General features: G+C 48.6%; 1 protein-coding gene across 8 annotated transcripts in view; it reads right to left on the minus strand.

Annotated features, from left to right (window-relative positions):
• RALGAPA2 (Ral GTPase activating protein catalytic subunit alpha 2) overlaps positions 1-25,829 on the minus strand; it is a 1,036,168-nt gene that overhangs the window by 892,486 nt on the left and 117,853 nt on the right. For all 8 annotated transcript variants that reach the window (XR_004538694.1, XR_004538695.1, XM_033936259.1 and 5 more), the window contains one exon: positions 20,966-21,104. Coding sequence is in view for 6 of the 8 variants with exons in the window: in XM_033936259.1 (XP_033792150.1) it covers positions 20,966-21,104 (139 nt within the window). In the remaining 2 variants the exon portion in view is untranslated. The remainder of the gene's footprint in view (positions 1-20,965; positions 21,105-25,829) is intronic.

The following is a 25,829-nucleotide window of genomic DNA, read 5'->3' on the forward strand; positions in this document are numbered from 1 at the left end:
ACAGACATCGTGCCTGACCTGGTTCAGCTAAAGTTCCTGCTAAGACACAAAAGAAAACCCGGAAGGGAATGGACAAGGATTGTGCTAGGGGTGATTTTCAGGTTAACCACCAGGGGGAGCCTGAAATATCCAAGGATCTCCTGGAAGAGCCATATCTAGGTCACCACAGGAGGAGCCCAAGAGCCTCAGGCAGGTCTGCTGACTTAGGTAGAATAGGGCGTGCCCCTGCAGTACAAAAGCCAGCAGCTGAGAGCAAGCAGGGAGGCAGGCTAGGGAGAAGGTTTAGACCTCTCTTCCCTGAGAGTCTCCTCGGGCCAAGCAGGGATGATACAGCCTCACCCATGGAGGTACAGGAGGCTGGAGGAAGTTCTTTATGATGCTGATCTTCCAATGGAACTTGACAACCTGCCTGAGGAAATAAGTCCTTGTGAGGAAGCCATGGAGGTTGGTTTTTCCATCAGCTGCAAGTCCTAATTGGCAGGAACTGTGAGTGTTTCTCAACTGTTTGCAGGTGTTGAATCTTGTTTTTTTGGATGGTTTTCTTTTGCTTTTATGAAGCTGATAGTGTCTAGTTTGGGAGAGGTTTGCTGTTACCTGGGAGGGAATTTTGTAGGCTATATTATAGCTAAATGAAAGCAAACCTGGGACACTCTTCCTTGCCTGGCAGTGCAGTGAAAGGCTGCCAGAGGCTTCACTTTGAAGCACTGTGTATAGTAAATTCAGTGACTTGAACTCTATGTTTGGACTAAAATGTACAACCTGTTTGGGAGCAGGTTGCATTGCGCTCTGAGGTGAGCCTAACCTCAGGGAAGTATATCCTGAAGAGGAAATAACAAGGAAAGCAGTTGAGCTTTATTCTTGGAACTGTTTATTGCTCTTTCTTTTGAGTTTGGACTGCTTACCTGTTTGTTGGATTCCTGATTTTCCTGATTTTTATGTTTGGAAAAGAATAAACCGGAAGCATTTTGCTTTATTACCTTTTGAGAGGATTGTGGTTTTTTGTTTTGTTTTTTTATTTTCAATTGGTGTCAGTCCAAGCCTGCAGGGTGACTCCAGTCCGGGTCACACGCTAGTGCTATTGTTTGTTGTAACCACTGAGGGGTGCTGTTGAGTCACGAGTACACCACAGTCCTGGTTACAGGCTGGAAGCGGTGGATCGAAGCAGAGGTGGACGGCTGGAAGCACCTCGAGGCACTCGCAAAGACTCGAGCCCTTGCATCGAGTGGATTGGTTCCAATGGAGGCACTCGCAAAGACTCTACTCCTTGCATCGAGTGAATCGGTTCCAATGGAGGCATGGGCAAAGACTCTGCTCCTTGCGATGCATGCATCGATGCCAGACCAGACACTCGCAGAGACTCTGCTCCCTGTAGAGAGTATGCGTACGGCTGAGGCACAGGAGGCGGCTCGACCTCGCGGGAGACCTCCGCATGCCCAGGCTGGAGTTGAGAGAGAAGCTTTGGCCCCATTGTGGTAAAGAGCTGAATGAATTGCTTCTCAAGTAAGGTCTGGAACAAAGCCGGCAAGGATGCATCCGCGTCGCCAACGGGACCACCTGCACGGGCTTCGTGCTCCCTCGAGGCAGCATGAGAGTGCTTGGACTTAGATGTCTTGGGCACTTTGAGCACTACCGGGGGAATGGGCTGCTGCGCTATTTGACCTGAAGAGACAGAGGAAGGCACCGCAGCTGGCGTCGAAGGCTGAGCCGGTACAATAGAAGCAGGTTTGATGAGGCTCGGAGCAGCAGACGTGGAAGGCTGGAGAGCTTCAGATGAGGTCGAAGGCGAAGCACCCTTCGATGACGACAGCTCCGTCGAAGACTCCGTGCTGTAAAGCTGCTCCCACAAGACTGCTTGTGAGGCGTCCGCATCGGGGCTCCGTTGGATCACGTCACCCACTTGTGAGAGTACCTGCCTGCTTGTCCTGGGATAAATATTATTAGGGGAGTGGGTTCTGAGACAGAGATTGGGTGGGGTCTGGCCCACGACAGCCTGTTTTTGATTTTGGCCCCTTAATGTGACTGAGTTTGACACCCCAGCTCTAACGAATTAGCTGATAAGAATATGTCTTATTTTCCAGAGTTATTTTGCTTTGCATATGAGTCTGAGTCGCTCGTGTTTTCACATTTGGTTGTTATACGAGGGTGAATCAAAAAGTAAAGGCAAAATACATTTAACAGCGTCACTAGAAGTAACTGTGAGCAATTGAACATATTACTTTTCCAAACAGTCCCCCATATAAAACGACATTTATTGTATCATTCAATTAGCTTCTGCCAAAGCCAGGTGAGCACTGCTTCATCATGCTTTGTCTTTTGCTCTCCGGATCACAGTGATGCACCTATATCTCATTGCCGGTGACAGTTCACTCCAGAATACTCAGATCTTCTTCATATCGTCTTAGGAACTGGGTCGCAACCTCCACACACTGTTACTTGTGCAGATCAGTAAGCTGTTTGGGGATGCCTTCTAGGGTGTTTTGAAGAGTTCATAGCACTAAGCGTATGGCTCGAAGCTCCAGATGGTTGATGGACAAACTGTTTTGATGGGGAGTCCACTGGCTCCGAATGGAGCGATCCCCGCAATGAGAACCCCAGGCAGACAGACTTGCAGCGGGCATGAGTGTGACCCACTCAAGGACTCAAAGAGGCATGTCCCATGTCAAAGTGTCTCCCTGAATCCACCAGCAGACTGCTTCATGGAGGCTCCATCCAGGGAAGGGGCATTTGGGAGGAAATTTTGCAGGGGCTGCATGTGTGCCTTGGCCCAAGGTACAACCTCAAGGGAATCTGCCATAGATCCCACTTGAAGATAATGCTTGAAGTAGTGTTCAGTAGCACTAGGAGATCCATGATCTGTTTCTGGATCTTCAGTTTGCTGTGTGCTGCGGCAGGGCAGGTAAGGAGAAGGAGACTAGCCTCGCGGCTCGAGTGGCGTACCAAGGGGGGGTGGGGAAGGCGGTCCGCTCTGGGTGCAGCCTTAGGGGGGGGTGCACAGCCGGCCAGGTCCCCTTACAACAGCTGTAAGAAGGTAATTTAGATTCGCGGCTACAGGGCAGGGAGGTTTGTCGGACCGGGCCTGTTCTGTTGTCGGGCGGGCGGGGAAGCGCCACAAAGGTAAGGGGCAGGGAGGGATAAAATGAGGAAAGGTTCTTGCCACTGTTCTATGCCTTTCCTTATAGAATTACCCCCTAAATCTCAGCCCTTGTGGGGTTTCCCTTTAAAAATGTGATCAACCCAATATGCTTACTGCTGGTTGAATCACAGCTACTGCATAGTCGTTCCTCAAATACACATTTGTCTATTCACTAGACTTCCCAAATAATGATTTGTCATGGCATGAACAGACATCAGCATGAGACCTCATTAGTTTAAAATAAATTTCGAACCCTATCATAATGAAAATGTGCTGGGCTTCCTCACACGTTTAGAATTTCTTTCAAATTTATCTCGTCATGCTTCATATAATGGTTTTCTTTAGAAGTGACTGTTGTATCTGATATATAAAAATATCCCTCGAGCAATGGATCTGAAATCATCAGAAAGAATCTGAAAAACTAATATCATGCATTGTGAATCCCGTACTTGTCTGGTACATTGTGTGCTGCCTACATATGCTGTTTTATTTTTTGCATCAAAATGTGTTGCCAGAAACAGTTATGTGACATCATAGATGTTATTTTGCAAGGAAGAAATCAAAGTGGTTCAAAATCTAAAATAAGGTGGGGTGGAGAGGAAAAGACGCTGAAGGGAAATGGGTAAAACTGAGGGAGTTGAAGGACGCTGAAAGCACATGGGGAAGACAAAGGGGTGGAGAAGGACGCTGAAAGGACATGGGGGAGAAGGACGTTGAAAGCACATGGGGAAGACAGAGGGGGAGAAGGACACTGAAAGCACATGGGGAAGACAGGGGGGAGAAGGACGCTGACAGGACATGGGGGAAGATGGGGGGAGAAGGACGCTGAAAGGAAATGGGGAAGACAGAGGGGGAGAAGGACGCTGAAAGGAAATGGGGAAGAGAGAGTGGGGCGAAGACGCTGGCAGGGAAGAAGACAGAGATGCCAGACTATGGGGAGAGCGGAGGGAAGAAGATGGGTGCCAGACCAATTTGGAAGGGGGAGAAAGGGAGAGGCACAGTAACAGAGCAAAAGGAAGACACAGAGAAAAGAGAGATAGTGGATGGAAGGAATTGAATGAGAACATGAGGAAAGCAGAAACCAGGCAACAAAGGTAACATAGAAACATAGAAATAGACGGCAGATAAGGGCCACAGCCCATCTAGTCTGCCCACCCTAATGTCCCTCCCCTACCTTTGCCCTGTGAATAGATCCCATGTGCCGATCACATTTGCCTTAAAATCAGGCACGCTGCTGGCCTCAATCACCTGTAGTGGAAGACTATTCCAGCGATCAACCACTCTTTCAGTGAAAAAGAATTTCCTGGTGTCACCTCGTAGTTTCCCGCCCCTGATTTTCCACGGATGCCCTCTTGTTGTCGTGGGACCCTTGAAAAAGAAGATATCTTCCTCCGCCTCGATGCGGCCCGTAAGATACTTGAACGTCTCGATCATGTCTCCCTTCTCTCTGCGCTCCTCGAGCGAGTATAGCTGTAATTTGTCAAGCCGTTCTTCATACGGAAGATCCTTGAGTCCCGAGACCATCCGGGTAGCCATTCTTTGCACCGACTCCAGTCTCAGCACATCCTTGCGATAATGCAGCCTCCAGAATTGCACACAGTATTCCAGGTGGGGCCTCACCATGGATCTATACAATGGCATAATGACTTCCGCCTTACAACTGACGAAACCCCTTTGTATGCAGCCTATGATTTGTCTTGCCTTGGACGAAGCCTGTTCCACTTGATAGGCAGACTTCATGTCCTCACTGACGATTACCCCCAAGTCTCGTTCTGCTACCATTTTTGCTAGGATCTCGCCATTAAGGGTATAAGACTTGCATGGATTTTGGCTGCCCAGGTGCATAACTTTGCATTTTTTGGCATTGAAGTTGAGTTGCCATGTCCTAGACCATTGCTCCAGTAGGAGTAAGTCGTGCATCATGTTGTCGGGCATTGAATCTTCGTCTGTTGTGCATTTGCCCACTACATTACTCAGTTTGGCGTCATTGGTGAATAATGTTATTTTACCTCGAAGCCCTTCTGCCAAGTCTCTTATAAAGATGTTGAATAGGATTGGGCCCAAGACTGAGCCCAGTGGTACTCCACTAATCACCTCCGTCATTTCGGAGGGGGTGCCGTTCACCACCACCCTTTGGAGCCTACCTCCAAGCCAGCTCCCTACCCATTTCGTCAATGTGTCACCTAATCCTATAGAACTCATCTTGCTCAGCAACCTGCGGTGTGGTACGCTATCGAATGCTATGCTAAAGTCCAGGTACACGATGTCCAGGGACTCCCCAATATCCAGCTTCCCCGTCACCCAGTCAAAGAAGCTGATCAGGTTGGATTGGCATGATCTCCCCTTAGTAAATCCATGTTGTCGGGGATCCCGTAGATTCTCCTCATCCAGGACCTTATCCAATTGGTGTTTGATTAGAGTTTCCATTAGTTTGCTCACTATCGATGTTAGACTCACTGGTCTGTAGTTTGCTGTCTCCATCTTTGAGCCTTTCTTGTGGAGTGGAATGATGTTAGCCGTCCTCCAGTCCAACGGGATGCTGCCTGTACTAAGGGAGAGGTTGAAGAGCGCGGACAGTGGCTCCGCCAAGACATCACTCAGCTCCCTAAGCACCCTGGGGTGCAGGTTGTCCGGCCCCATTGCTTTGTTAACCTTGAGCTTTGACAGCTCACCGTAGACACTGCTGGGCGTAAACTCAAAGTTACTAAACGGGTCAACTGAGCCAATCCTTGTCTGTAGCTGAGGGCCGAGCCCCGGCGCTTCTCGGGTGAAGACTGAGCAGAAGTATTCGTTTAATAGTTGAGCTTTTTCCGAATCCTTTTCCACATAGTCTCCGTCTGGATTCCTAAGACGTACAATCCCGCCTGAGTTTTTTCTTCTATCACTGATATACCTGAAGAAGGATTTATCTCCCTTCTGGATGTTCTTTGCTAGAGACTCCTCCATGTGGAATTTAGCCTCCCTGACTGCTGTTTTGACGGCTTTTGATTTGGTCAGGTAGTCTGCTCTAGAGTCCTGCTTCCCCGATTGTTTGTAAGAGATGAATGCTTTTTTCTTCTCCTTGATCAGGTCTGAGATCTCCGAAGTAAACCACTGTGGCTTATTGTTCCTTCGCCGTTTACTTACTGATTTAACATAGCGGTTTGTTGCTTCTTGTATGGTTGCTTTCAAATTTGACCACGTCTTCCACGTTATCGGTTTCTTCTTGGCTTTGTAGCACCTGGTGAACGAAGTCTCCCATTTCTTTGAAATTTGTGTCCTTGAATTTGAGGACCTTGGTTAGTGTAGTAGATTTAGTGAAACCTTTCCTGATATTGAACCATACCATGTTGTGGTCACTGGAGGCCAATGTGTCGCCCACCGAGACCTCTGTGACACTTTCTCCATTGGTAAGTATCAGGTCCAGTATTGCCTGATCCCTTGTCGGTTCCAACACCAGTTGCCTGAGTCTTGCTCCTTTCATAGAGTTTAATAGCCTTCTGCTGCTGCCGGAAGTAGAGGTAAGTGTAACCCAATCCACATCAGGCATGTTGAAGTCACCTAGCAATACTGTGTCCCCACGCAAGGTGATATTTTCTATATCTCCGATTATTTCCATATCCAGGTCATCCTGTTGTCTTGGGGGTCTGTAAATTACACCAAGATACAAGCATTTGTCCTTCCCTCTGGCCAAATTAACCCAAAGGGATTCCCCAGTATACTGGACATCTGAGATTCTCGTGACCTTAATGTCATCTTTAGTATATAATGCTACACCTCCTCCCATTCTGCCCTCCCTGTCCCGGCGAAGCAAGTTGTAACCCGGTATGACCATGTCCCACCCGTGGGAGTCTGTCAGCCAGGTTTCGGATATCGCCACCACATCCAGGTCAGCATTCCTTATTTCTGTTTCCAATTCCAGGATCTTGTTTCCTAAACTGTGTGCGTTGACGTACATAGCCCTCCATGTTGTATTTTTGTTATGTCTCAATGGGGATATTCCTGCTTGAGCTACTTGAACACCTTTAGCATTATTTGTGCTTTCCTGAGGCCCAGAACCACAATGTGTACTCCCCATATACCCAGAACTACAGTGTGTACTCCCCCTAGACCCGGAATTACAATGTGACCCATAAATATGATGTGACCCTACTCCCGACTCGAAAGTGTGTGCACTCACCCCTGACCTGCTTCAGGATAAAGTAGTATATTAGTTGTGTTGATAAAAATTTATAAACATTAGAGGCTCTGGTAGAAACCCGTTTACAAAGTATGTATTCTTCCCAATTAATATTTCCAAATTAATAAAGTCTCTTTGCTTATTTTAAATGGGTTTCTACCAGAGCCTTTAATTCAGTAGCATAATTAAATGAAATAACTATTTCTGAAGTTTATAGGGACGGGTGGGGACTGAGGGGATTCCTCGCGGGGACGGGAGGGGATTCCTCACGATGACGAGCGGGGACGGGTGGGATTTCTGTCCCCGCGCAACTCTCTAGTCCGAAACCTCAATATGTAACCTAAAACCAGCTTTGTTCAATGTAATGTAATTTCCTGGAAATGTCCAGCTATCTTCAAATGTAATCCGCTTAGAACCGCAAGGTACAGGCGGAATAGAAATCACTTATGTAATGTTATGTAATGCAACTTCTGCCTAAGGGAAAATTGAAGCAACAGGAGAATAAAAAGTAGATGAATGCAAGGGGCAAGAATGACAAAGGCATATGGATGAAAGGAAATGAAGAGGAGTCATAGAAGGAGATAAACAAAAGAAAAGGTTGAAGTGAAGCATAGAGAAAAACGGAGCAAAGGTATCAGTTAAAAAATTGAAAGATGCAAAAAAAGCTATTTGAGCATAAGAAATGTCAATGAAGGGAGAAAAAATATGACAGGAAAAGATGAAGATAATGAGGAGGAAAGGAAGAGCAAGTCCCTGATTGCAGTAAAAGAAAAGAAATGACAACCACTATTCAGCTATCTTTGTTGAAACACGTGCAAATTAGGAATATTCAGAAGTACTATAGTAGTCTTTTGGAGATATACAAGATCTGACAATTAAGTTCATGAACTTGCCACCATGCGCTTTCATTGGCAGCACTGTTCAAATACGGTAGTTCAGTAAGGTTTCATATAACCTTAATATATTAGCATTTCACAGCTGTGTTCATGTCGACATATGGTGGTGTCTTGCTGAGTGACATTCATTGCTGCATATCTTTATGTGCCATCAAGAGAATGTCGGAGCTTGAATTAGAGCAATGAACAAACATTAAATTTCTTGTTGCAAGAATGAAGTGAAATCAGGGGCATGGTAGTCATGAAGAAAATGGCAGTGTACAAATAGATTAAACATTTTTCTGAAGAGAAAGCATCCCTGATGGAGAGGTCAGGGAAGCCAGAAACAAACAGAACTGACAAAAATGTTGCAAAAATTTGTTGAATTGTACATCAAAATAGTTGGCTGACGTGAGAAACATTGAAGACCAAGTAAGCATCAATAGAGAAACAGTTGGGAAAATCTTTAACTGAAAATCTTGGAATGAGAAAAGTGTGTGCAAAAATAGTCCCTAATGAAAATGCACCAGTTCACAAGTCACTGTGTGTGAGGGAGGTTTTAGCCAGTAAACAAATAACTGTTTTGGAACACCCTCCCTACTCACCTGATCTGGCCCCCAATGACTTTTTTCTTTACCCGAAGATAAAGGAAATATTGAAAGGAAGACATTTTGATGGCATTCAGAACATCAAGGGTAATATGACAACAGCTTGGATGGCCATTCCAGAAAAAAGCGTTCCAAAATTGCTTTGAAGGGTAGACTAGGCACTTGCATTGGTGCATACCCTCCCAAGTGGAGTACTTCAAAGATGGCCATAGTGATATTCAGCAACGAGGTATGTAGCACTTTTTCTAGGATGAGTTCATAAACTCAATTGTCAGACCTCATATGACCATTTTAACAAACTAGAAAAATATACACCAAGAATTTTGATATTTAACCCGTTTTTCTTAAAATTTCTACTTTCACCCTAGATTTCTAAACACAATTTCTAGTGCAATAGGAGAGACATTCTGGATAAGTGGGCAGTGTCCCCATGGCCATGTGCCATCTGCAGAATGAATCCAGTTCAGATTTTTCTCTGTGCCTCCTGTGTACTTCACTGGGCTCCTTAGCTCTACCTACAGTTCTTTCCTTCTGCCAGCAGGAGTGTGCTTATTCTGCTCTCTCCTTTTTATTATTTTATTCAGTATTTTAGTCCTTTTCTTTTGGGATTCTTGTGCTCAGTGTTTTCTTTGCAAACACACAGACTTCAGTCTGTAGCTCACGGACCAATCCCAGTAGGAACCTGTTAGCCAGCCTGTTTAGATTTCTTTGAAACTAAGGGCCGTCTCATCTATTATTAAACAGGAGTCAAGCGCAGGCTATTAGGCACCCTTAGGCTCGGCGGCTTCTTTCAGGGTGCTGTCTGCATCTTCTCACCTCTGGCCGTCCTTGTGCATGTCTGTCGGTCCACAAGGGTAGAGGTACAGTCAGGCATAGGGCCTAACTGGCAGCCTGAAGATCTGCATTGAAGAGACATTCCTAGCATGAGGCAGTGATTCTCTGATTCCAGCTACTGTGTGAGATCTGAGAGGCAGGTTGTAGCACATATCTGACACTGGTCACTGTGAGTAAAGGCTGTCACAACCTGAGAGATGAATCAGGGGAGGTCTAAAAAAATTGGGTTTTGAAGGTTTCTGCATGTTCCCCCATGTTCCCCACTTGAAAAATCCTAATATCACCATTTCTTGACTTTTGTAAGTGTGAAAAATATCACGATTTTGGCGTGAATTTCTTAGTGACAGCCATCTTGTATTTTTAGTGATCTTTTTTTCAAAAACTCCCTGCTTCTCCAAAACTGCAATTTTTGCCTCAAATCATGTTGGAAAGGAGTCCTTGGGCTATCCTAATGTGAATTATTGCCAGGATTGCACAAATTGAGTGCCTTTGCAGTGTTTTTGCACCATGTGTTGCATGGCACAGCCGGGAGTGGTCCCAGTGCAAATCTCAACCCCTCCCCTAATTAAGTAGGTGATTATACGCTTAGCTAGCCAAATGGGCAGTCTATTTTGGTTTTTGGCACTCGGCATGGTCGATAGTTCTGTGCACTAGTCTATGGACCCTCTGCAGCCTCTGAATCGCATATTTCAGTCATCTCAGGGTGACTTTGCACCCCAGGAGCCAGAAACCTTCTCAGACTTTATGGCAATTTGTGGAATGAGTTTCCCTGCATTATTTCCCTGCATAGTCCCCCTCCACATCTGTTCTGTCTCTTTGCAGCATTGCTTCTATGGGCACATATTTCTTTCAGTCTACCACTGTTCCAGTACTGCCTGATCTTGATCTCAGTAATCCTTTGGATGATGAGCACCTCGCTGGCTCTTTATTCTCCTGCACAGCATGAGAGATCAGGGACTGTATTCTGGCTCTTCGGAGACCTCAGGAGCAGTTTTGGCAGTCCTTATTTCTGAGTCTCAGCAGGGGATGAATTTAGTCACTCAGCCGACTCTGTCCACCTTTTCCTCCTGGCTTTGTGGAGTACGTTCCCAGTCTTCCGCCTTCCCTGGCACCCTGATATGAGCATTTTATTCTCACAACAGTATGTCTCTCTGGATGCAGCTCTTAAGTTAGGGTGGACCATGTCTCACTTTTATCTGCTGGCACAGGCCTAGACTGGATTATTTGGTTGTGCAAGTGACTACATGCAGCACAGTTACTTACCGTAACAGGTGTTATCCAGGGACAGCAGGCATATATTCTCACACATGGGTGACGTCATCTACGGAGCCCCAGCGCGGACAGCTTTTTCAGCAAACTTGCTAGAAGTTTCAAGTTTGCACACTGCACCACGCATGTGCTAGCCTTCTCGCCACTAGAGGGCGCATCCCCACCTCGTGGTCCTCAGTTCCATATTCCAGCAAAGAAAAGCCATCCCCGGGGAGGTGGGCGGGTTGTGAGAATATATGCCTGCTGTCCCTGGATAACACCTGTTACGGTAAGTAACTGTGCTTTATCCCAGGACAAGCAGGCATGATATTCTCACACATGGGTGACCTCCAAGCCAACCAGAAATAGGGCAGGTGGGAAGATGGCAATTTAGGAAAACAGGTTACGTAACACCGACTGGCCAAACCGGCCGTCACTCCTGGACAAGGAGTCCAAACAGTAGTGGGAGGTGAACGTATGAACCGAAGACCAGGTGGCAGCTTTACATATGTCCTCCATAGGAGTAGAACGGAGGAAAGCAACCGAAGCTGCCATCGCCCGGACCTTATGACCCGTGACTCGACCCGAGAGCGGGAGACCAGCCTGAGCGTAGCAAAAAGAGATACAAGCAGCTAACCAATTGGACAAGGTACGCTTGGAAACCGGATGTCCTATCCGATTAGGATCAAAGGACAAAAATAATTGAGGAACCTTCCGATGAGACTTAGTACGTTGGAGATAAAAAGCCAACGCCCTCTTACAGTCAAGCGTGTGAAGCGCCGTTTCACCATGATGAGAATGGGGCTTTGGAAAAAATACCGGAAGAACAATGGACTGATTGAGGTGGAAATCAGACACAACCTTAGGTAAAAATTTGGGATGGGTGCGAAGAACCACCTTGTCATGATGAAACACCGTGAAAGGAGGGTCCGCCACCAAAGCCTGCAGCTCGCTAATCCGACGAGCGGACGTGAGCGCAATCAAAAAGACTACTTTCCAAGTGAGAAATTTAAGAAGAGCTTTATCGATAGGCTCAAAGGGAGGTTTCATCAGTTGAGCCAAGACCACATTAAGATCCCAAACCACAGGGGGAGGCTTGAGAGGGGGATGAACATTCACAAGACCTCTCATGAAACGAGAAACCAGAGGATGTAAGGAGAGGGAACGACCCTCGAGATGATGATGAAATGCAGCAATTGCACTAAGATGCACTCGAATAGAAGTCGTCTTCAGACCAGAATTCGCCAGATGCAACAGATATTCCAGTACCGAAGTCACAGGGACTGAATCCGGATCCAGGTGGTTGGTGGAGCACCAAGAAGAAAATCTGGTCCACTTCTGGGAATAACAAAGCCTAGTCGAGACCTTGCGAGAGGCCTCTAAGATTTCCCGCACTGAGTGAGACACCGGAATCGAAGTCAAGTGGAAAGGAACCAAGCGGTCAGATGTAACGACTGAAGATTGGGATGTAACAGCGAACCCCGACTCTGAGACAGCAGAGAGGGAAAGACAGGTAGAAGCAGAGGCTCCCTGACACTGAGTTGAAGAAGCAGGGAGAACCAGTGTTGTCTTGGCCAACGAGGCGCAATGAGAATCATAGTGGCTTTGGTCGATTTCAGATGAACCAGCGTTCTCAAAATCAGAGGAAAAGGAGGGAATGCATAAAGGAACCTCCCCTCCCAGTCGAGAAGAAAAGCATCGGCCTCGAGACGGTCCTGGGAGTACATCCGAGAGCAGTAGAGGGGTAGTTTGCAAGTCTCGGGTGAAGCAAACAGATCCACCTGAGGAGTCCCCCATCGGTCGAAGACCTCGCGTAGAACTCGGGAGTGCAGAGACCACTCGTGCGGCTGGAGGAGACGACTGAGCTTGTCTGCCAGACAATTCAGCTCCCCCTGAATGTAAACCGCCCGCAAGAAAATGTTCTGAGAGACGGCCCATGTCCAAAGCCGCATGGCTTCCTGGCACAGAGGCCAAGAGCCCGTCCCGCCTTGCTTGTTGACGTAATACATGGCCACCTGGTTGTCTGTTCGAACGAGAACCACTCGATCGTGCAGGAGGTGACTGAAGGTCCGAGCGGCCAGATAAATGGCCCGAAGTTCCAACACGTTGATGTGACACAGACGATCTGCGGCCGACCATAGGCCCTGCGTTCGTAAACCGTCCAGATGAGCCCCCCACGCATACTCCGAAGAGTCCGTGGTTAGGACCTTGCAATGCGGAGGAACGCGAAAGAGCAATCCCCCGGACAGATTGGTAGAGCTGGTCCACCAACGGAGCGAGCGTCTGAAAGACGGAGTCACCGTCACGCGTCGAGACAGTGGGTCGCGGTCCTGACGCCATTGTGAGGCCAAGGTCCACTGAGGGATCCTCAGGTGCAACCGAGCAAATGGGGTCACCTGGACCGTCGACGCCATGTGCCCCAAAAGCACCATCATGCGTCGAGCCGACACTACTTTCAGTTGCGAAACCTGTCGGCCCAGGTGGAGCAGGGCCTCCAGTCGCGGGGAAGGAAGGAAAGCCCGGAGGAGAACCGTGTCCAGCACGGCCCCTATAAACTGGAGGGATTGAGTCGGCTGCAAGTGAGACTTGGGAAAGTTCACCTCGAACCCCAGACCCTGAAGAAACGTGATAGTCTGTTGGGTCGCTGAAATAACCCCCTCCCTTGTCGGGGCCTTGATCAACCAATCGTCCAGACAGGGAAAGACCTGCAACCCCCGGGAACGCAGAGCAGCCGCGACTACCACCATGCATTTCGTGAACACCCGAGGGGACGAAGCCAGACCGAAGGGCAGTACACGGTATTGGAGGTGCAAATCCCCGACCTGAAATCTCAAAAACTTCCGAAAGGCGGGATGCACCGGAACATGGGTGTACGCTTCCTTCAAATCGAGGGAGCACATCCAATCCCCCTCGTCCAACAGGGTATATAGAATCGGAAGCGATAACATACGGAACTTCTCCCGGACCAGGAACTTGTTGAGCTTCCGAAGGTCCAAAATGGGGCGCAGGTCCCCGGTCTTTTTGGGGACCAAAAAGTAACGGGAATAAAATCCCCTGCCTCGCTGGTCGGGAGGCACCCTTTCGACCGCCCGAAGGCTCAACAAGGCCCCGGCCTCCTCTCGAAGAAGGGTCAACTGGCTTCGATTGGACGGGCACGCCCCGGGGGGCCTGTCTGTAGGCTGTTTGGAGAAGTTTAACGAATAGCCCTCTGAGACGGTCCGGAGCACCCATGCGTCTGACGTAATCCCAGACCAAGTCTCGGCAAAAGCCGTGAGCCGACCCCCGATGGGTAGGGGGTTGAGCGACCTCGCGGCGGGGGCCAGCCCCCGGCCGCTCATCCCGTCAAAAAGACGGCGCCGGTTTGGACACCCCCTGCGCAGCTGCTTTGGCGGGTCCCCCTCTACCCTGTTGGGTAGGGCGACGGGGTGGAGGCCTCGAAAAGGCCGGTGTAGATTTTTGAGGGTACCGCCTAGGCGGCTGTTTAAAAGGCCTCTGAGCCGGCGGCTTAGGCTTTGGGCGAACCAGAGACGCCAGAGAGCGTTCCTGCTCCGAAAGCTTCTTGGTGGCCGCATCCAGGGAGTCGTCAAATAACTCCGACCCGATGCAGGGTAAATTGGCTAAGCGCTCCTGCAAGTTGGGGTCCATCTCGAGGGTCCGTAGCCACGCCAGCCGGCGCATGGCTACCGCACAAGCCGAGACCCTCGAGGCAAGCTCAAAAGCGTCATAGACCGCATGAAACAGATAGAATCTGAGCTGGGACAGGTTTGACGCAAAGGTGGCAAATTTAACCTTGTGCGACTCCGGAATCACTCCCTGAAAATCCGGCAGATCCTTGACCATGGACCTGAGGTAGGAAGAGTAGGCGAAAGCATAATTGAGGACCCTTGAGGCCATCTGGGAATTCGCGTACAGCCGACGGCCGAATTTATCAAGGGTCCGACCCTCTCTCCCCGGGGGGACCGCAGCCGAGACTCTAGAAGGCTGCGTGCGCTTAAGAGCCGACTCCACCAAGAGTGACTGATGGGAGAGTTGCCCCTTTTCAAACCCTTTAGGGGGAAGGGTCCGGTATTTGGATTCCATCTTGGTGGGCACTACCGCCACTGTAAGAGGGGTCTCAAGGTTCCGCAGCAAGGTTTGAAGGAGGACCTTGTGAAGTGGGAGGCGGGGAGATTCCCGTTGAGGGGCAGGAGAATCTTGTTCCTCCAAAAATTCTGAGGTATAGTGCGAGCCCGCCGACAGGTCCACCCCCAAAGCCTTCGCCATGTCATGGACAAACTTGGAAAAAGAAGATGTCCGTGCAGGCGGGGAGGGTGACCGAGACTTCTCAACCGAGCCGAAAGGAGAAGCCTGGCGAGAATACCCGACCTGACCCCCGGACCCCGAACCCCAAGAGGCACGATCCCGTGACCTCGAAGGAGTCGGGGACACCGTCCGGCGAAGGGACCCCCGTGGGGAACCCCCCGGGGTACGGGGTATAGAGGCCCGTCCCTTCCGCCTCGGTGAGGAGGCACGGGAACTCTCCCTGATCGGGGACCGTAAAAGATCTGGGTTGTCGAGGCGGAGTTCCTCGACCCGCAAGGCTCCGGTCTCGGGCGGAGTCGAGTGACGGCTCCTCAGAGGCGAGGCTCGAGACCGCTTCGACCGTTTAAGACGGTGCTTCGCCCGAGGCTTACTCGAGGGCGAGGAACCCCGTGACGACCTCGGGGACGAGGAGGAGGAGATCCGGCGTACCCGGCGCTGCTTGTCTCGGGATCGCACACTGACCTCGGGCTGTCTCACCCGGATCGGGTCCGAGGGAAGCGTCGAGGCCGAGGCCGAGGGAGCTTCGGCCGCTGAGAGGCCGGTGCCCGAGGCCGAGGTGACCACCTGCGGGGCCCCCGAGACCGAAGACGAGGCCGAAGCCTGTTGCAAGGTCTCAATGGCCCCGGAAAGCTCCGAGGAGATCAAAGCGCGAAGCAACTCCTGGAACGCCGGGACGGTGAGACCCTGAGGCAACACCTGGGGGCGCTCCGCAGAGGGCGACCTCGGTTTCGAGTATTCCCTCGGGGCTAACCCCTTCGACACCTTGGGCTGGGTCGAGATCGACGGTCCCGCCGACGACGAGCCCGAGGATGGCTTCCTGGCAGATGAAACTGAGGAAGGAAGTGGAGACTTACCCGGGGCTTGCTTCTGCGAGGCAACCGGCTTCGCGGGAGCCGAGGGGTCCGACGTCGAGGCCGAGGTCGAGGCCGGGGCCGAAGCCGAGGCCGAGCTCGAGGCCTTCCCCGTCGGGGTGTCGACGGCAAAGAGATCCGCCATGCGGGCCTTGCGCCGAGTAAGGGCCCGTTTCTGGAAGGTGGCACACTTAGGGCACGATGCTGTAGGGTGATGGGGCCCCAAACACCGAATACAGCACCTGTGAGGATCAGTGATGGACAAAAGTCTATCACACTTACCACACTTCTTAAAACCCGTAACGGGTCGGGACATGGGCCCAAAACAAGGCCGGGAACAAACGAGGTTCCTCGGCCACGGCTACCGGGAGCCCCCGGAGCGAACGAAAAAAGAGTATTTTTTTTTTTTTTTTTTTTTTTTTGAGAATTAAAGAAAATAAAGAAAGAAAACAACGTTAGCGCAGCGACCGCGTCGAAATTCCGAACACAGCCGCGGCGACAGAAGGCAAAAATAGCACAAATTTATCCACAGGGCTTCTGGCTCCGCGGATGAAAAAGAACTGAGGACCACGAGGTGGGGATGCGCCCTCTAGTGGCGAGAAGGCTAGCACATGCGTGGTGCAGTGTGCAAACTTGAAACTTCTAGCAAGTTTGCTGAAAAAGCTGTCCGCGCTGGGGCTCCGTAGATGACGTCACCCATGTGTGAGAATATCATGCCTGCTTGTCCTGGGATAAACATTCTTTCCCAGTGCATGGTGCTTATGGATATGCAGGACTGCTGGGTGGATATTGCCCTTCAAAGGTTTTTTTTATGCAGCTGCTTTGGGCTTTAAGGCGGCTTCCTTTGTCACGACTGCACACTCAGGAGACTGAGGCTGTAGAGCCTCTTCCTCAACTTCTGTTGGCTGGTGGTGCTTCTGTTGCTAATGCTTATATGTTCTCATGCAAATGCTGCCTAAGGTGCCAGCATACTTCTTTTCTGCTCGCAGTATGCTTTGGCTCAGACAATGGGCTGGTAATTCCATTACCAAGGCTACTTTGACTAGCCTTCCCTTTAAAGGGGCAATTATGGTTTGGCAAAGGCCTGAATGACCTTTTGATATCTGTGGTGGTCCGTCACCCTCAGTCTCTGCCTATGCATGGAACTCGAGAGGTTCTGGACGCTCTGTTTTTCGTGGCTCCAGGCGATCTTGCCCTATGTATAACTATCAAGTCGCAGATGTTTCCCAGAGCTCCCAGAAGTATTCCGGCTAAAGGCAAACTCAGCCATCTGCCTCCCATCCAATGCACAGCAGATCAATGACGCCAGGCCCCTCTGAAGATGGGGCACTCCTTGGCCTGATGGGGGCAGATTTTCAGTTTTCCTGCCGGCCTGGGCTCGCATCTCATCCGATCAGTGGGTTTTGAACGTTATTCGGACAGGATACGAGTGGGAATTTTCCTGGCCTCTGATCGACAAGCCACAGTGGTCCAGGTGCCATCACAGTGCCATGCTTGCTGGATGTTCAGGCACTAGTGCCAGGGCCACCTGCAGTTTCGGGCTCATGCAGATACTATATTTGCTTCATAATGCCAAAGAAAGGCTCCGGATTTCCAGCACATAATTGCGGATCTCATGTTTCCCCATGTTCTCATGCAGACAGTACACTCTGTCATGGCAACAGTGGCCCAGGCAGAGTTCCTCGTATTCTGCTATTTCCAGTCCGCTCCTTATGCTTGAAGTTTCTTAGATCTTAGAATATGGAAAAAAAAATAATAAAAAGGGAGAAACCACTTCTTAGCTCTGCCCTTTCGACTAGCTCAGCTGCCCATACCTTTGCCGAGGCGATGGTGGTCATGGCATCATCTTTACGAAACATGGGTCTGCTCATACACCCTTAAACGGGCACCAGCCTCTTCAGGTTTCCCTCGTTGGCCGAGGGTCTACATACAGTGGAGTCGATGCTCCAGGTTCTAGAGGTCCTGGTTGGCTTATGAGATCCAGAACGCATAGTCTGATGCCCATGCAGTCATTGAAATATCTGGCTGTTCTGCTCGACACAGCAGTGGGCCACGTCTGTTTTCCAGAGCTGTGTTCTCTCGGCTTCTTCCATCTTGAAGCAGCCAGCTCCATCGGTGTGGGACTGTTGGGTCCGTAGCAGTCATGTTGGCTGTGGTTCCTTGGGCACAGGCACACTTGTGTCTTTTCCAGCATGCCTTCCTCTCTCACTGGGCTTTGCACAGGGATACTTTACAGTCCAGTCTTCCCTGGACTTTAGAGGCTTGGGCTAGCATGGCTTGGTGGCTTCTCCCCCAATCGCTTAGCAAGGACATGCTGCTGCAGATTGCCTCCTGGTTCGTGGTAATGACAGATGCCAGCCTTCGGGGCTGGGAAGCCCTCTGCAATCATCCAATCCATGGATGTTGGATACACTCTCAGAGGAAATGGTTGCAACCGTTTGGAACTGAAAGTCATTCGGCTGGCTCTAGTGCGCTTGCAGAAGACTCTGGAGAGCCAAGCAGTCATAGTCTTTTCAGACAATTCACTGGTAGTAGCCTGTATCATTTGCCAGGGAAGTACCAAGAGCAACTCTCTAGCTCAGCGAGCCTGCCTTCTCTTTCTGTGGGCAAAACGTCACCTCCAGGTGCTCTCAGCAGCATATGTGGTGGGAATCAACAATGTTTAGGCCAACTTCCTCAGCAGGGAGACCTTGGATCTGGGTGAGTGGGCACTAGCCCCAGCGGCAATCTGAACCTTTGTACGGCACTGGGGTCAGCCCTACTTTGACCTCCTGGTACGGCAAAGAACAAGAAAGCAGATCGATTCTTCAGTCAAATGACCAAGCTCAGCAGCATGGGTCTTGACACTCTAGTGCAGCCATGGCCTCAGGGGATCCCCCATATGTCTTTCCTCCCTAGCTCATGAGAGGTCCATAAGTCATCATTAGATGACTTATGGACATCCAAGGCTGTGTCATTCTGGTGGCTCCAGTCTGGCCTAGCAAACCATGGTTCGCAGATCTGATGTGTCTTTGCAAGGGTCACGGCTTTCAGTGGACCACTCATCCAGACCTGCTTACACAGGGGTTTGATTTGTATGGAAGACCTGGGTCGCTTTGCTCTTATGGCATGGCTCTTGAGCATGCAGCCTTAGTACACAAAGGTGATTTTGATGTAGTCATTGACACTCTTCTCAAATCTAATAAGTTGACTACTATATCTGCTTACGTTCAAGTGTGGAAGCCTTAGTCACCAACAAAGCTGTATTCTGCTCCAATTTGGGTCATACTTGCCTTTCTCCAGGCTCATCTTGCTAAAGGCCTCAGTGTGGCATCCCTTCGGGTCTAAGTGGCTGTGCTCTCTTGTTTTAGAGTCCAGAGTCATCATTCCTCTTTGGCATCTCTCCCTGACATTGCCAGATTTCTGAACAGGGGCTTTTTGCATCAGACCACCGATTCCATAGCCGTTCCCTTCGTGGGACCTGAGCCTGGTTTGTCTAGTCTTGCTCAGGCTCCCTTTGAGTCCCTTCAGTTTGCTTCTCTCTTGGACTTAACATTCAAGATGGTCTTTTTGATTGCTGTTATGTCAGCGAACTGTGTCTCCTATCTCCAGGCTCTTTCTTGCAGGAAACCGTTCCTCTGGCTCTCGGAGACTGGGGTTTCCTTGTGTACAGTTCCTTCCTTCTTGCTAACAGTGGTTTAGGCTTTCCCTGTTAATCAGGAAATGCATTTGTCTTTCAGCCTACAGTTTCAAAAGCACAGGATCATGTTTTAAGGAACCTATTGAATTCAAAAGGGTCTGGGATAGGCACGTGAGATCTCCCAGAAAGAGAAAGAGATAATGGTTACTGCGGATGGGCAGACTAGATGGGCCATTTGGCCTTTATCTGCCATCATGTTTCTATGTTAGATATGCGTAGAATGCTTCTTCACTATATGGAGGTAACAAATGAGTTTCGCTCTTCTGTTTGTGCTGACTCATTCTGTTAAGTGGGGTGTTCCCACATCTTAGACCACGATGTCTAGATGGATTCATAGGGCCATTTTGTCAGCCTACATTCTTTCTGGAAAACAGTCTCCTGTTTCCGTCGGCGCATTCTACGAAAGGTATGGCTTCATGGGCCGAAGCTAGTGGATCCCCTGTGTAGATCTGCAGGGCAGCAACATGATCCTCACTACACACGTTTGCCAAATTTTACAGAGTGGATGTGGGGGCAAAATGTGGGGGCCTTTAGATTCTCGGTCTTGAGGGCTGGCACAGTCAGCCAGCACTAGCTTTTTCAGGACTACTTTTGTGCGTCCCACTTGTCTAAAATGTCTCACCCATTGCACTGGAAAAAGAGATTATGTACTTACCCTGGTAAGCTCTTTTTCAGTAGATAGGTGAAACATTCTAGACTCCCGCCGTGTCTGTCCTGCACCTGCTTACTGTCTCACTCTGATTATGCTTCTCCAACTTGTTTCTTGGGTGCCTGTCAGTCCTTGGGGGTTGGAAAAAATATTATATATATGTTTCTCTTTTAGGTGAGAGTAGTTTCTGAGCTCCTTTTAGGTCTTTGCTGCTGATGTTCTCATGCTACTTCATTAGAGAAGAACAGTTGGTTTGCTGGCTCTTGGTGCTTGAGTACTAACTGTAGGTGGAGCTAAGGAGCCCAGTGAAATACACAGGAGGCATAGAGAAAAATCTGAACTGGATTCCTTCTGCAGATGGCATGCGGCTATGAGGATACTACCCATTTGTCTAGAATATTTCACCTATCTACTGGAAAAGAGCTTACCAGGGTAAGTATATAATCTCTTTTTTTGAACACTAAGCAAAAACAGGTTAAGAGCAGTTTTACTATAAATACGTATCAATAAAATTAACTATTTTTCCAGTCCTTTTTAATCTGTGCCAAAATTTCATTCACCTCCTCCCCTTTGCTATGTATTGTTGGACTTTTCATAAAAATAACTTTAAAAAAAGTCATTACTTACCCAACACAGGCTTGTACAGATTGGTTAATTTTGTAAAAGATGGAAATACATGAGGAAGATAATATTTTCTAAATAAGGAAAAAAGGAACTTAAAACCGGTGTCTTCATTCTCCTTATTTCTCCACTCTAAACTGGCAGCCTTCAAATGTAAGAACAATATGCTAAATTGTAACATATGTCAAGTAGAAAAGTTTTCTATATGATATAATAAAGCTGGTTTAAGCAATATGAAAAATGACCATCCCATGATATTTTAGCCTGAAAGGACTTGAATAAAATTGTATAGCTAGTGTAAATAAATGGTGTTAAAGAGAGATAGGACTTGATATACTGCTTTTTCTGTGGTTTACACAATCAAAGCAGTTTATATGGGACCATGAAGTGGTTTGTGTCTTGCCTAGAGTCATAGGGAGCTACAGTGGGAATCAAACTCACAACCTCAGGGTGCTGTCGCTGCTACTCTGACCATGTTAAGCATGACTATGAACATTTCAGAATATCATCTGTTAATATAGGAGTTTTCAACACTCCAAACCAAGATATCCACAATGAATATGCATGAGATAAATTAGCATTCACTGTCTCCATTGTATAAAAATCTCTCGTGCCTATTCATTGTAGATATCCTGAAAAACTGACTAACTGGAACTGTTCTGAGGACTGGATTAGAACTAGAGAATGACACGGGGGAAAAATTTGTCCCTGTCTCCGCCTCATCCCCGTGAGCTCGGTCCCCGACCCCGTCCCCGCAAACCATGTGATTCTATCTGCACAAGCCTCGAATAATTCTATACTGAACACATCTCCAATACTACTTTATCCTAAAGCAAAAAAAAAAAGAGAAAAGAAATATAAATTTTTTTCTACCTTTGTTGTCTGGTTTCTCTTCTCGTCATTCTCTTCCATCCAGTCTGCCTTCTCTCTGCCTCTTCCTTATGGCATCTGCTCTATTTCTATGCCTCTACCAGAAACCGTCTGTCTTTCCCTTCCACCTCTCCCTCCCCTCCAATTGGTCTGGCACCCATCTTCTTCCCTCCACTCCATGGTCTGGCATCTGTCTTTTCCCTCCCATCTCTCCCTCCCTCAGGTTGTTTTTAGCATCTCTCTCCTCCTTTCCTCCCTTCAGATCTGGTATCTGTCTCCTCCCCCACCCCAATGCTCTGTTATCTCTCCCTCGTCTCTTCTGCTTTTCCTTCAAAATTTGTTTTCTACCTCTTGTCTACTTACTTTCCAGTCCTCAATTTCCCTTTCATTGAGTCTACCTTTAGCTTACCACCTCTTTCCCTCTTTCTCTTCCAGGATCTCACTAAATCTATCCTCTTACTCCCAATCCAGCATCTTTTTCTTTATCCCCTCCTTCCATCCAGTATGTGCTCCCCTCTCTTTCCTCCCCACTTCCCTTCAGTTTCTGTTCCACTCTCTCCCCTCCCCAGTTTCCTTCAGAGTCTTCTCCCCTCTCTCTCCTACCCACTAACATGCAGCGCCTTCTCCCCTCTCTCTCCTACCCACTAACATGCAGCGTCTTCTCCCCTCTCTCCTACCCACTAACATGCGTCTGCTCCTCCTTCCCCTCCCCCTCTCTCTCCACTTCCTTCCAGCGTGTTCCCCTCTTTCTCTCCTACCCATTTCCATGCAACGTGTTCCCCTCTCTCTCCCCTACCCATTTCCATGCAGCATGTTCCCCTCTCTCTCCCCTACACATTTCCATGCGTCTGTTCCTCTCTCTCCTCCCCTTCTCTCCACTTCCCTTAAGCGTCCTTCACACAGTCCAGCAGCTCCCTCCCTCCCGATCACCACCATCCAGGCATCTCCCTCCCTCCCATCCCCTCATCTTCATGGCAATTTTCATTTTTGTGTCTCCCAGTTGCCCGAGCCTTTCAGCAAGTCATGTGCGGCTGCCCAAAACTTCTTCTCCGACGCAACTTCCTGTTTCCGGTTGCATCAGAAGAGAAGTTTCAAGCAACCATACGCCACTTGTTGAAAGGCTCGTGCCACAGAGAGACAAGAAAAATGAAAATCACCACGAGGGTGAGAGGAAGGGAGGGAGGGAGATGCCTGGATGGCGGCAATTGAAACAAAGGAGGGAGAGGGCTGCTGGACCGCACGTTCCCTCACTTCACTATGGAGACAAGGCCATTCACCACTCCACGGAGTGGTGAATGTCATTTCCCTGTACCCGCAGCAACTGCTTTTTTTCTCTCCCCATTTCAGCGGGCTAGCAGCAAGTAACAGCCACTGTGTCATTCTCTAATTAGAACCTCTATGTTAATACGACGATTCAGAAAAAAAGCATACAGGAATAGACAGATATAAATATACTAAGCTCAACATGCTTCTAACTAGCCACAAAGCACTCCTACTCATCACAGACCTGATGGGCCGCCGCGCAAGCAGACTGCTGGGCGCGATGGACCTCTGGTCTGACCCAGCAGAGGCACTTCTTATGTTCTTATGTATCACTTACATCCCCACTAATATGCCTTGGGCAACGTAATCACTCAGCCCAGTCGTCTAATCTCTCTTTGGGGCCTTTCTAATAAGATACAGTAAGTACTAACACGTGCTTAATGCAGATTAAAAATCACCACTGTGGGCATGCTCAAATGTACTGAGGTAGTTTTTGAATCAGTGCACCCTTCCTACATGCTAAAAAATAGAATTCATTTTTAAACATTCTGGCAGAGAGTAGGCATGTACCGTACTAATCAGTCAGCATAGCTACAGTTGACTCTCTGTTAACTGGAGCTCAAGCAACCAGCAAAACAAATCTAAGAAATACTATAATACTTTAAATAAAAATGAACATTAAATTAATTTCTGGCAGAAATTTTATTTATTTATTTGTTCAATTTTCTATGCCGTTCTCCCAGGAGAGCTCAGAACAGTTTACGTTAATTTATTCAATAGCTATACAAAAAGGAAATTATAAGACATTTAATAAAATATGGGGGCCGATGACTTCTTTTTGTGATGATTAAACACCATTTTATATCTTGAAATATATGCCGTAAATAGTAGAGAGGGGAAAGGGATCTTATTTGATTGTGTTATTTTATAACAATAAGAGGGAGGGAGGCTGGGTCTTGGGTTTTTATATATACAACTTTGTATTTATTGACAGATTTATAAGTGATGTTTACAGGAATTTGTATGGTTTTAATTGTACACTTGTTGAAAGATTAAAAATGAATAAAGATATTAAAAAAAAAAAAAAAAAAATTTATTCAGATATTCAAGCATTTTTTTCCCTGTCTGTCCAAGCGAGCTCACAATTCTAGCTAATGTACCTGGGGCAATGGGGGGATTAAGTGACTTGCCTAGGGTCAGAAGAAGCAGCATGGGTTTGAACTCACAACCCCAGGGTGCTGAGGCTGTAGCTTTAACCACTGTGCAACAAATCTAAGTGTAAACTTGGTACGCCACACCTGAGTACGCCCACGCTTCACCTACCACATGTCTGGTAGTTTGTCTGGAACAGTTTATGGTATGGTATAGTATGGGGTATAGTGTTAGGCCTATTTTTAATAGTAACTCAAGCAACCAGAAACTACATTTATCTAGCATCTATCATTCCCCATGGGTGCCGGTTAACTGAGAATCTACTGTGCATCGCCACATGCTAACTGATTAGTTCATGAGCTTACTGCTTTGAAATAGGTATTGGTAATAGAGAATGACATGGACATTCATTTTTCCCAGTCCCCGCAGAAACTCAATTTCCCTGACCTGTCCCATTCCTGTAAGCTCAGCCTTAACCGCACAAACCTTGAACACAAGATTTTAAAGTGTTTGAGGCTTGTGCAGATGAGGACGGAGCTTGCAGGAATGGAGCAGGGACAGGAAAAGAACTCAACAGGACAGGAAAATGTCCCCATGTCATTCTCTAGTTGGTAAGTGTTCATGTGCTAATGCCCACGTTCTAATCGGGAAATTAGCATGTGGGCATTAAAAGGGAAAATGGGGCCATTTTACTGCTACACTCAGGGAACAGGAAACTGTGCTGGCTACTTTATAGCACAGCTTAGTAAAAGGGCCCCTTTTTACTCTCCAGTTAAAAACCAAAGGGGCCCTTTTACTAAGCTGTACTAAAAAGTTTAGATTGTAAGCTCTTTCGAGCAGGGACTGTTTTCTTACTCTTTGTGACTGTACAGCACTGCGTGCATCTGGTAGCGCTATAGAAATACAGTGGTACCTCGGTTTACGAGTGCACTGGTTTGCGAGTGTTTTGCAAGACGAGCAAAACATTTGCAAAATCGGCACCTCAGAAACCGAGCGCGCTTCAATTTGTGAGCGCCCCCCCTGCGAACCGGCACCCTCCCCCCCGTGATCCGGCACCACCCCCGCTGCCATCGGGCCCCCCCGCCGCGACCTGAGGTCCCCCCAACCCACCCGAACCCTCTTCTTACTTTTCTGTAGCCTCCGTGAACTCTCAAGGCCCAGCACAGGAAGCAGATCTTCAGGCACCGGCACCACGCACAGGACATGCTGGTGCTGGTGCCACTGCGGAGGCTACAGAAAAGTAAGAAGAGGGTTCGGGTGGGTTGGGGGGACCTCAGGTCGTGGCGGGGGGTTGCCCGATGGCGACGGGGGGGGTGCCGGATCGCGGGGGGGGGGAGGGTGCCGGTTCGGGGGGGGGGCCTTCGGGGGGAGCAATGCCGGTTCTCGTGGGGGGAGAGCAGCGCTGCTGGCCTCGGGGGGGGAGGTGGGGGGTGGAAACATATCAAAGCAAGTTTCCCTTACTTCCTATGGGGAAACTTGCTTTGATATACGAGCATTTTGGATTACGAGCATGCTCCTGGAACGGATTATGCTCATAATCCAAGGTACCACTGTAATTAATAGTAATAATAGTAGTAGTAGTAGT

The sequence above is a fragment of the Geotrypetes seraphini genome, chromosome 3 (genome assembly GCF_902459505.1).
Source record: "Geotrypetes seraphini chromosome 3, aGeoSer1.1, whole genome shotgun sequence".
NCBI classification, from domain to species: Eukaryota; Metazoa; Chordata; class Amphibia; order Gymnophiona; family Dermophiidae; genus Geotrypetes; species Geotrypetes seraphini.